This window comes from Neoarius graeffei, chromosome 5 (assembly GCF_027579695.1).
Source record: "Neoarius graeffei isolate fNeoGra1 chromosome 5, fNeoGra1.pri, whole genome shotgun sequence".
NCBI lineage: Eukaryota > Metazoa > Chordata > Actinopteri > Siluriformes > Ariidae > Neoarius > Neoarius graeffei.
Window position 1 is genome coordinate 9,226,866 of NC_083573.1, and position 12,160 is coordinate 9,239,025.

Consider the following 12,160-nt stretch of genomic DNA (forward strand, 5'->3'; position numbering starts at 1 on the left):
ATATTTCCAGCCAATCACAGATGTGGAGGCGGGACTCCACTCCGCAATACGGGTAGAAAGCAAGGTGGTGTGATATTCACCTTGCTAATGTGTTTAGCTAATATTTGTTCGTAGATTTTTGTCCAATGTATTTAGTTTAGTTATTATGTTTAGTAGCCCACAACAATGAGTAGATATATCCTTCCTGCGTCTGTATTCGGGACTGTTTTTGGCTGTGCTGTGTTGCTAAAGTAAGTGAAATTAGCCGGCTGGCTAGTGAACTATGGGCGAGTCTCAATTCTATGGGTCGTGTAGTGTAGTGTATTGAGGTATTTCACCTGACGTCACAGGGTCACGTGACGCCCCGGTGTCCACCATTTTGGACGGCAAGCTAGCTAATGTCAACAACAGTAGCTAGTATGTTACTGTAGCAATATTTACGTTCAGTCATTTGGATGACTGTTAAAACCTTTCAGTCTCAAGTTTTTCCTTTACTGGATTTACTAGTTTACTGAGCTAGCGCGCGATGGCTCCCGGCTTGGCCGGCGAGCGCGCGATGGCTCCCGGCTTGGCCGGCGAGCGCGCGATGGCTCCCGGCTTGGCCGGCGAGCGCGCGATGGCTCCCGGCTTGGCCGGCGAGCGCGCGATGGCTCCCGGCTTGGCCGAGCGCGCTAGCTCAGTAAACTAGTAAATCCAGTAAAGGAAAAACTTGAGACTGAAAGGTTTTAACAGTCATCCAAATGACTGAACGTAAATATTGCTACAGTAACATACCAGCTACGATGTTGTTGACATTAGCTAGTGCTAACAGCTAGTTGCTAATACACTGCTACAACTACACCGACCCTAATAATACAGTTCTTGGTCATTGCCTGGTAACAGCAAATTTATAACGGGCCATGTCTCAACAGACTAAGAAGTTATTTCAATGACAATAACATTTTGTTTATCCTGAGGACCGAAAGTAAATGAAAATGTGAACAAACCTTAGCTGTAATCAGATGGCGACCACCGGCTCCAGGGACGACCTGCTGATGTAGGCATGTTACCCAGCGTGACACAAAATATTTGTAGGCATCCAAACTCTTATACGCTTTCAGATCAATACCTGTGTATGGCGATGGGTTTTTAACGACATAGGTATACAGATCATGTGGGCCGAAGTCAGGTAAAGACGAGGGCTTCGTGTACTTCCATACGTCAGTGAACAATCCTGGTGGAAGCAGGTAAACGTCGTTCTCTAAGCCTGCTAACCTCAATTTTTGCAAATACCTCTCCCTCTGCTCGCCCTGTAAATGCCCTACGTCGCTGGATAGTGAAGGTGTTTTCTGCATCTTGCTCCTTTTTCTTTTATGTTTTTCGTTTGTCGCCTTCCTCGCATTCAAACTGATTCGAGCCGTGCCGTCCAAAATGGCAGCGTCACATGACTTGGTCACGTGAGTGAAATACCTCAATAGGGGAAGTCATACCCAGCTTATATATGGTGTAGAGAGCTGTTTAGAAATAACTCACAGGTAACTTTTGCTTTAAATAAGGATGGAAAAAACAATCTATATCATATTGAAAACACACACACGCCCAGAGAGTAGTTTGGGTTTAGGGGACTTGCTCAAGGTCACTTCAGCCACTTTCACCTCTCTCTGTATTATTGTGCCCTTGAGCAAGGCCCCTAACCACAAGGGCACTACAGCATAGCTGCCCACTGCTCTGGGTGTGCGCATGTGTTCACTGCTTCAGATGGGTTAAATGCAGAGGAGGAATTTCACAGTGTGACCAAATAAAGACTTCTTCTTCTTGGACTGCTCTACTACCTGTCTAACCATCTGGGATTAATGGTTTAGACTGTTTCTCATACTGAAAAAGTTTACTTCTCACCATATCTCCCTCTTACAGGAACCATTTGACAGGCGGCACCTGCCCAAGTAAAGCCAAAATCCCTGGAAAGACAGTGGTTATAACTGGGGCCAACACTGGGATTGGAAAAGAAACAGCCCGAGAGCTGGCCAGGAGAGGTACAGCTCGGTTCTGACCATCTCCATGAAGTGATGCACAATCAGAAATGATAACGTGAGGGGAAAGTGAATTTAAACAGTATAAAATGAGACTGTGTGTCGTCTTGTATTCCTGTGCAGGAGGAAGGATTATTATGGGATGTAGGGACATGGAGAAGTGTGAAGAAGCAGCACGTGAGATCAGAGGTTCCACCCTGAACCCTCATGTTTACGCCAGACGCATCGACCTGGCTTCGATTAAATCCATCCGGAGCTTTGCTGAGAAGATCAATCAAGGTAGGACGCACAAACACACATCCATCCATCCATCCATCAGGCTCATGATAACTGTGTAAACACAATGAATAGATGGTCATTTTTGAATTCTTAAACTATTTATTATGATGTTACTTACTGTTTTAATATTTCTGAGTACTTTAATGCATGTGCGTGGGTTTTGTTTTGTCTTTTTTTTTTTTCTTTCAGAAGAGGAAAGAGTGCACATTCTGATCAATAATGCTGCGGTGATGAGGTGTCCTCCAGGGAAGACTGAAGATGGATTTGACATGCAGCTTGGAGTTAACTATCTGGGTGAGAACGTAAAGGAAAAATCGAGTCCAAGGTTGAAGTTTCAGGCTGTGATTGAACAGTCAGTGCGTTTCAGTGTAGCACGACTGCAACAGATATTACATTCACGTCTGACACAAAGTTAGTGTTTAATTCTTCAAGCAATCATCTGCCAAATGCGTTTATTTTTTTTTTAAATCCCCCGCTGGTCGAAAGGCCCAAAGGGGGATTACGTCGTGGTGATGTCTGTCCGTCCGTCCATCCGTTCGTCCGTCTGTCTGTCTGTCCCAGGAAGGGTACTCGTCTTCTGAAATCAACTCCTCTCACAATTTTTGGAGGAATTTCACGAAACTTGGCAGGATTCTTTGCTATATGTCGGGAATACACATATTGTAATTTCGTTAAATTGGGTCACATTTTACTAGAGTTACAGCCCTTGATTAACAAAATTATACTTTGACAATTTCATGAGAGTGTGTTTTCCTTCTGAAATCAACTCCTCTCACAATTTTTGGAGGAATTTCACGAAACTTGGCAAAAGGTATTGTTGTATGTCAGGAATGCACATATTGTTATATTGTTCAATTCGGTCGCGTTTTACCAGAGTTACGGCCCTTGATTAACAACCTTGTACTTTGACAATTTCATGAAGGTGTGCTCGCCTTCTGACATCAACTCCTCTCACGATTTTTGGACGAATTTCTCGAAGCTTGGCAAAAGGCCTTGTTATATGACGGTAATACGCATATTGAAATTTCGTTTAATTTGTGAAAATTTTCCCTGAGTTTTGGCTCTGGATTAAATAACTTGTACTTTGACAATTTCATGAGGGTGTACATTCTTCTGAAATCAACTCCTCTCACAATTTGTGGAGGAATTCGACCAAACTTGGCAAAAGGCTTTGTTATATGGCAGCTATATGCAAATTGAAATTTCGTTTAATTTGGGCAAATTTTCCCAGAGTTATGCCTTTGATTATTAACAAACTTGTACTTTGGCAGTTTCATCAAGGTGTGCTCGCTTTCTGAAATCAACCTCCCTCACAATTTTTGAAGGAATTTCACGAAACTTGACAGGATTCTTTGTTATATGTCGGTAATACGCATATTGCAATTTCGTTCAACTCGGTCACATTTACCAGAGTTATGGTCAATATCCTGTATACGTATATTGAAAGAGATAAGGTGATATCAGAGCAAAGTTAGCAAGTTGTATGTTTTGCTTTTAAGTGTAGAACATTTCCTTCATGTCACTAATGAAAAGCAGTTCAGATTATCTCTTGTATTTCACTTTTTAAAAAAATGTATATCTATTTGCTCTGCTGTGGAGTCTTCAACATATAAAAGAGCGCAGCACAACCAACATTTATGATATGTTCGTTGTTAAAATTCAAATTCGTAACCTTCAATTTAAAAGTATAGACAGGATATATTTTTATATTTGAATTTAATAGTCATCTTTGATCTCTTAGTTCAAACATATATATATCACAACCCCGATTCCAAAAAAGTTGGGACAAAGTACAAATTGTAAATAAAAACGGAATGCAATAATTTACAAATCTCAAAAACTGATATTGTATTTACAATAGAACATAGACAACATATCAAATGTTGAAAGTGAGACATTTTGAAATTTCATGCCAAATATTGGCTCATTTGGAATTTCATGCCAAATATTGGCTCATTTGAAATTTCATGACAGCAACACATCTCAAAAAAGTTGGGACAGGGGCAATAAGAGGCTGGAAAAGTTAAAGGTACAAAAAAGGAACAGCTGGAGGACCAAATTGCAACTCATTAGGTCAATTGGCAATAGGTCATTAACATGACTGGGTATAAAAAGAGCATCTTGGAGTGGCAGCGGCTCTCAGAAGTAAAGATGGGAAGAGGATCACCAATCCCCCTAATTCTGCGCCGACAAATAGTGGAGCAATATCAGAAAGGAGTTCGACAGTGTAAAATTGCAAAGAGTTTGAACATATCATCATCTACAGTGCATAATATCATCAAAAGATTCAGAGAATCCGGAAGAATCTCTGTGCGTAAGGGTCAAGGCTGGAAAACCATACCGGGTGCCCGTGATCTTCGGACCCTTAGACGGCACTGCATCACATACAGGCATGCTTCTGTATTGGAAATCACAAAATGGGCTCAGGAATATTTCCAGAGAACATTATCTGTGAACACAATTCACCGTGCCATCCGCCGTTGCCAGCTCAAACTCTATAGTTCAAAGGAGAAGCCGTATCTAAACATGATCCAGAAGCGCAGACGTCTTCTCTGGGCCAAGGCTCATTTAAAATGGACTGTGGCAAAGTGGAAAACTGTTCTGTGGTCAGATGAATCAAAATTTGAAGTTCTTTATGGAAATCAGGGACGCCGTGTCATTCGGACTAAAGAGGAGAAGGAAGTTGTTATCGGCGCTCAGTTCAGAAGCCTGCATCTCTGATGGTATGGGGTTGCATTAGTGCGTGTGGCATGGGCAGCTTACACATCTGGAAAGACACCATCAATGCTGAAAGGTATATCCAGGTTCTAGAGCAACATATGCTCCCGTCCAGACGACGTCTCTTTCAGGGAAGACCTTGCATTTTCCAACATGACAATGCCAAACCACATACTGCATCAATTACAGCATCATGGCTGCGTAGAAGAAGGGTCCGGGTACTGAACTGGCCAGCCTGCAGTCCAGATCTTTCACCCATAGAAAACATTTGGCGCATCATAAAACGGAAGATACGGCAAAAAAGACCTAAGACAGTTGAGCAACTAGAATCCTACATTAGACAAGAATGGGTTAACATTCCTATCCCTAAACTTGAGCAACTTGTCTCCTCAGTCCCCAGACGTTTACAGACTGTTGTAAAGAGAAAAGGGGATGTCTCACAGTGGTAAACATGGCCTTGTCCCAACTTTTTTGAGATGTGTTGTTGTCATGAAATTTAAAATCACCTAATTTTTCTCTTTAAATGATCCATTTTCTCAGTTTAAACATTTGATACGTCATCTATGTTCTATTCTGAATAAAATATGGAATTTTGAAACTACCACATCATTGCATTCCGTTTTTATTTACAATTTGTACTTTGTCCCAACTTTTTTTGAATCGGGGTTGTGTGTATATATGTGTGTGTGTGTGTTTCATTACTGACGAACATCTTGTATCTCCAGGCCATTTCCTTCTGACCAATCTGCTGCTGGATAAGCTGCGAGACTCCGCCCCTAGCAGAGTGATCAACGTATCGTCTTTGGCGCACATAGTCGGCGAGATTGACTTCGAGGACCTGAACTGGGAGAGGAAGAAGTTTGACACGAAGAAGGCATATTGTCAGAGCAAACTCGCTCTTGTACTGTTTACACGAGAGCTCGCACGCAGGCTTGAGGGTGTGTGTGTGTGAGAGAGAGAGAGAGAGAGAGGGATAAAGAGTGTGTGATTGTTTCAGGTATATCTCATGATTGAAGAAGCAGAGTCAGGAAACCCTGGATTATGTCATTTCGTAGAAACTATAACGTGTGTGTGTTTTTATAGGTACTGGAGTCACAGCGTACGCCCTGCACCCTGGAGTCGTCGCCACAGCGCTGGGTCGACACACAGGCATGCACCAATCCCAGTTCTCCAGCACAGTACTCAGTAAGTCAATTTTTTTTTTTTTTTTTTAAGATGTCCTGCTACTCATGTCATAATTTACAAAATATTTAACACACACATAGTCTGGGAATATAAGACCATGGATGGTTAGCTATACTTTGTCCGAGCAATGTAAAGAAGTTTATAATTAGTCGTGTTAGATGGCATGTTTCGCACTAATTTTGAAGTCAGTTGAATCACAGCCAGAACTATTGTCAAGAAAATTAATGCTGTTAGAAGGAGGCTGAAGTATAGAAAAAAAAATTGTTCTAGACACACACTGTGCTTGCTTGCTTTTAAAATGTATGTAATGCCTTATTGTAATGCTTTAAAACAAATATATATAATTAGTAACGACCAAAATGAATTAATAAAGTCGGGGGGAAATGATATTAATTATTTGCTATTTTATTATCAAGCATAAAACTATTGATAAATCGCGGTTTCCGGATCCCGGAAAAATGCAGCCTTGCCTCAGGGCTAATCTCGCACGACGTCACGTGTGGAACCGCGGTGATCTGGGTCATTTCGGTTCATCTGACTCCGAGCTTGGTTACTTGCTGAAATTGGAAATTGCTGTTGGAACCTTCCGAAAATACCGATGTGAAAGCGCCGAGTTGTGTTTGGATGTTCAAATCCATATACACCAGGACATTCAGTTCATGAATTTCCAAGAAAAAAACCTAATCTAATCTAAAGCGACAGTGGGTGGGGTTTGTACAAACGAAGCGGGCAGATTTCGTGTCGATTTCCTACTAATAATAAATCTGATTCATCAAGTGTTCATCACCACCAGAACGACCATATGGGAATTACTGGAGCAAAAAAGAAACCCCCCTCCTAGAACTGCCACCTTATTGTGGTGGAGGGGTTTGTGTGCTTGAATGATCCTAGGAGCTATGTTGTCGGGGGCATTATGCCTCTGTCAGGGTTTCCCAAGGCAGACAGGTCCTAGGTGACAGGCCAGACCAAGAGCAGTTCACCAAAAACCCCTATGGAGAAAAAAGCAAGGACCGTGACGTCGCCCGGTATGACGCAGCCGGGGCCCCACCCTGGAGCCAGGCCCGGGGTTGGGGCTCGTATGCGAGCGCTTGGTGGCCAGGCCTTTGCCCATGGGGCCCGGCCGGGCTCAGCCCGAAGAGGTGACGTGGGCCCGACCTCCTGTGGGTTCACCACCCACAGAGGTAGCAGTAGGGGATTGGTGCAGTGTGGATTGGGTGGCAGTCGAAGGCAGGGGCCTCGACGACCTGATCCCCGGACACAGCGGCTGGCTGTTGGGACATGGAATGTCACTTCGCTGGGGGGGAAAGAGCCTGAGCTTGTGCGGGAGGTTGAGAGGTACCGGCTAGAGATAGTCGGGCTCACCTCCACGCACAGCTTGGGCTCTGGAACCCAGCTCCTCGAGTGGAGGAGTTTAAGTATCTCGGGATCTTGTTCACGAGTGAGGGAAGGATGGAGCGTGAGATCGACAGGCGGATCGGTGCAGCCTCCGCAGTGATGCGGTTGCTTTACCGGTCCGTCGTGGTGAAGAAGGAGCTGAGCCAAAAGGCGAAGCTCTCAATTTACCGGTCGATCTATGTTCCGACTCTCACTTATGGTCATGAGCTTTGGGTAATGACCGAAAGAACAAGATCGTGGATGCAAGCGGCCGCAATGAGTTTCCTTCGCAGGGTGGCTGGGCGCTCTCTTAGGGTGAGAAGCACAGTCACTCGGGAGGAGCTCGGAGTAGAGCCGCTGCTCCTCCACATCGAGAAGAATCAGCTGAGGTGGCTCGGGCATCTTTTTCGGATGCCTTTTACCTGGACGCCTCCCTGGGGAGGTGTTCCAGGCATGTCCCCCCGGGAAGACCCAGGACACGCTGGAGGGACTATGTCTCTCGGCTGGCCTGGGAACGCCTCGGTGTTCTTCCCGAGGAGCTGGCCGAGGTGTCTGGGGAAAGGGAAGTTTGGGCTTCCATGCTTAGACTGCTGCCTCCGCGACCCGGTCCCGGATAAGCGGAAGAAGATGAGACGAAAAAAGAAACCCGTTTATTTCATAAATGACATTTGATCTGACATTTGGACAGTTCGTCGATTCCCCAATTATCACACACACAGTGCACCAGACGCAGGATGATGCAACATTTACACACTCGCGACAGCCAATCTCATCTCATCATCTCTGATGCACTTTAAAGGAGAACTGAAGTCATTTTTAAACTTGCATTATTTCTTAATTAACGTGTTATTCAGTTACGTTTTTGGTTTTAGTAACCTTATATCATGACTCGTATTGGCAACTAATTGCAATTAAATATTATAGTGTACTTATCGGCCTATTCGGTTTTTAGCCACGTTGAATTGAGTTCGTTTGGTCCACGGCAGACATCGCTTATCCGCGCGATCTTCACGAGACTTGCGCGAGACTTTGAAACGTGAAGAAGTGTCAGCCAGGTGTCAGTGCCGCCATTTTGAAAACTGTTTTCCAAACAAAATATCGCACAAAAACGAGTTTAAATGACGATTACTGCCTACTTTTTTCAAACTTTCCTGATCGCTATCAAAACAAACAAAACTTCCGGCTTGATTACGTCAGCATTCGAAAGAGGGCGCGTGCGTCTTTTGACAACGTTGGTCACTTTCCGTGTCCGGAATCGCTCCCTACTCACTATATAGGGTGCTATATAGTGAGGACGCTATTTTCATGGATGCAAACGGCGCGCCTTTTGGCGGATGCCGCCTTTTTCACGGCTGTCTGGGGGACTTGTGTGAATCGTGCAGATCCGATGAGGTTTTTTTTTTTGGGGGGGGGGGGTGTTGGAGTGTCTGATTATAAAAGTAAATTCTGTATTAAAATTACTAAATAAGGGGGCGTCGTGGCTCAGGTGGATAAGGCGCCATACCATAAATCCGGGGACCCGGGTTCGATTCCGGCCCGAGGTCATTTCCCGATCCTTCCCCGTCTCTCTCTCCCGCTCATTTCCTGTCTCTACGCTGTCCTATCCAATAAAAAGGTGAAAAAAGCCCCAAAAAAATCTTTAAAAAAAAAATTACTAAATAAGCAAATGCCGTTACAGTCCATGAAACAGGAAGTATAAGTATGAGAAGAAAACAGTAAATCAGAAAGCTGCGCACGTAAAGCCAACTGGCTGCGCGCCATTATCTGCTGCTGGCTGCACTTCACTGCACGCGCAAGGATTTCCATCAGTCCAACGTAACTTACGTAATTGGCTTTACGTGCGCAGCTTTCTGATTTACTGTTTTCTTCTCATACTTATATTTCCTATGTTTCATGGACTGTAACGGCATTTGCTTATTTAGTAATTTTAATACAGAATTTACTTTGATGAAATTATAATCAGACACTCCAACGCCCCCCCCCCCCAAAAAAAACTCATCAGATCTGCACGATTCACACAAGTCCCCCAGACAGCCGTGAAAAAGGCGGCATCCGCCAAAAGGCGCGCCGTTTGCATCCATGTATTTTACACCCCATATAGTGCACTCAAAGTATCTCACAATGCATCACGAAAAGTAGTATACAATGATGGTCACTAACCAAAACAATATATCCCATCATGCATTGCGGTCGCGCTGAAAGAAATCAAATTAAAAGTCCCAAATTTGATTTAATAAAAGGCAGCGGCAAAGAAGAAAGTATTCAGCCTTGATTTAAAAGAACTGAAAAATGCAGGTACTTTGTATTGATTAATGTGGGAAATTATACGCTCAGTATAATATGGATTTATCACAAAAGCACACGCATGTATTTATTATTTTGAAAACCCACCAGCCGACTGATCCGGCACGTTTTAATTGTGCGACAGTAATGACGTAAATACCAGCGCGACGGACGAGTGTCCGAAAGCGTTTTTTTTTTTTTCCATTTTACCAATGAGCTCACTATATAGTCCTCTATAGGGAGTAGTGAACGAGTGAGCGATTTCAGACACAGGGTTTGATTTCCGCTGTACGTTTTACTTCCGTCCTACGATGTCCCGTGCAGGTCTCGACGAATCTCGTTTACAGCCATCGCTTTGACATATGGACCGAGAGATTACAGAGCAGATTTCTAACACCCATAACTTGCTACAGCAGTGACAAAATAGCTATCAAACATGCATTCCGCTATTTAATAAAATGAGATAAATAGAATTTTGATTTAAAAAAAAAAATTGCCTTCAGTTCCCCTTTAACAGGAAGAAGAATGCACGTGTGCCATCATCATCATTAAATTATTAACTGAAGCGTGTTAAATGCTCTCAGACTGCAATATTGCAAGACTTGATTTGGTTTTAGTTTTGTTCAGGAAAACATGATGTAAGGTAACCACCGTGTTCTGCACATCTCTCTCTCTCTCCATCTAATGCGTGCTACAAAGGAAGACTGTCATGAACTGAGTGAACTGGCATCCGTTTCTCATCTTGAGACCTCGAAAAGATAACCATCTACTCCGGAATATCCTTGACAGTCATCTGCTCCTTCATCCGACATATAAGAATCCCAGTCATGATCAGAATTCTCTCCAAAACGTGATTCCATATGGAGACCGGTCTAACCACTGCTGCACACATGAACGAAATTGATACCTGGATTGTTACACGCGTGACGTCACGCACCCCTTCGGGATCTTCCAGTTCGGTCTCGGCAGATTTCGTGAAAATCGGCTGAAAACCTTATCGATTTTCCATTAATTTATGGCCTTTTGGATCAGCTACGGTTCGAAAACACATGGCCAATCAACAGAACGATTGTTGCTTTGTACAAGGAAAAAACGTGGGGTTTAGAGGCATTACATACACTTTAATCACAGCCAACCGAATCAAAAGGAGCCAGAATTTGTTTGCTTTTTGGTCTGCGCTTCACTCCAGGTCCGATCTTCTACCTGCTGATAAAATCGCCCGAACTTGGCGCCCAACCCAGCGTCTACATGGCCGTTGCTGAGGAGCTGGCGAGCGTGAGCGGTCGTTACTATGACGTTATGAAAGAGAAAGAGCCTGCCCCTCAGGCTCTGGACCAGGAAGTGGCAATCAAACTCTGGGACATCAGCGCATCTTTGGTGGGTTTAGAGACCACTGTGTCAGTACCAACCTCTTCTCCAGAGTCCGTGAACACAAGTTCTGTCTGAGCAGGCTCGGGGACGCACGTCAGAGCCGACTGCGTAACACTGACATGACTGGCATTGAGGCAACGTGATTTTAAAGCCTCAAGTATGTTTTCCAGACCTGAAAAGTGTGTCGGATGACTGATTTGTCAGTCTCAAATGTCTTAGGTGCCTTCTTCAGAGGTCACACAAAGCAAAGACTTGCGATGTGTAATGTTATCATGAAGTAGATTGTGTTAATTATTTCATTGTGAAATGCTGTAGAATTTTGTAATAAATAAAGAAACCAACACTCCATGCAAAGACGACACTGAAATCACATTAAAATCACTCAAACTATAGCTTGCTGATGACCTCATTCTATACGCCATGACAGTAAGTCTTTTTAGAAGCCATTTGAGGTGGAACTACTTTTTCTGTTCCAGGGGTTGCTCTTAAAGTACACCCATACACTTTCTGCTTTAGGCAAGGCAAGTTTATTTATATAGCACATTTCATACACAGTGGCAGTTCAATGTGCTTTACAGAAGTAAAAGCAGAACAGTAAACAATAGAAAATAAAATTACATAAAATAATTGGGGAAGAAAAATAATAAGAATTAAACAATAGTAGAAATTAAATTAATAAAATGAAATAAAGTTAATCAGCCTCGAGATTAATTATTATTATGGGTTTAACTCAAAGCGCGCTCTTCCCGTGGCTCTTCCACGAGGATCACCAAAAATCGTCCCGCAGACACAGTCTACGAGGATCACCAAATAAAATCGTCCCGCAGACAAAATCTACGAGGATCACCAAAAATCATCCCGCAGACAAAATCTACGAGGATCACAGTAACAAAGAATTAAAGTAAAAGTAAAATCATTAAAATCCAAGATTAAAAAGAAATTAAAATAAAGAAAGTAAAATC

General features: G+C 43.3%; 1 protein-coding gene across 1 annotated transcript; it reads left to right on the forward strand.

The window, feature by feature from the left end:
• The first annotated feature begins 54 nt into the window (after positions 1–54).
• On the forward strand, positions 55–11,664 carry LOC132886485 (retinol dehydrogenase 13-like). Its single transcript, XM_060921174.1, has 7 exons — positions 55–230; positions 1,873–1,991; positions 2,112–2,267; positions 2,457–2,561; positions 5,711–5,923; positions 6,069–6,170; positions 11,017–11,664. The coding sequence occupies exons 1-7, from the start codon at positions 166–168 to the stop codon at positions 11,271–11,273; spliced, it is 1,017 nt and encodes a 338-aa protein (XP_060777157.1). The 5' UTR covers positions 55–165; the 3' UTR covers positions 11,274–11,664.
• The last annotated feature ends 496 nt before the right edge of the window (positions 11,665–12,160 follow it).

Bases quoted from the DNA above. Each gene is read 5' to 3' on its own strand.
- LOC132886485 (XM_060921174.1), top strand. From the start codon at position 166: ATGAGTAGATATATCCTTCCTGCGTCTGTATTCGGGACTGTTTTTGGC. The intron at 1,992-2,111 runs GTACAGCTCGGT...ATTCCTGTGCAG, and splicing joins CCGAGAGCTGGCCAGGAGAG to GAGGAAGGATTATTATGGGA. The intron at 2,268-2,456 runs GTAGGACGCACA...TTTTTCTTTCAG, and splicing joins TGCTGAGAAGATCAATCAAG to AAGAGGAAAGAGTGCACATT.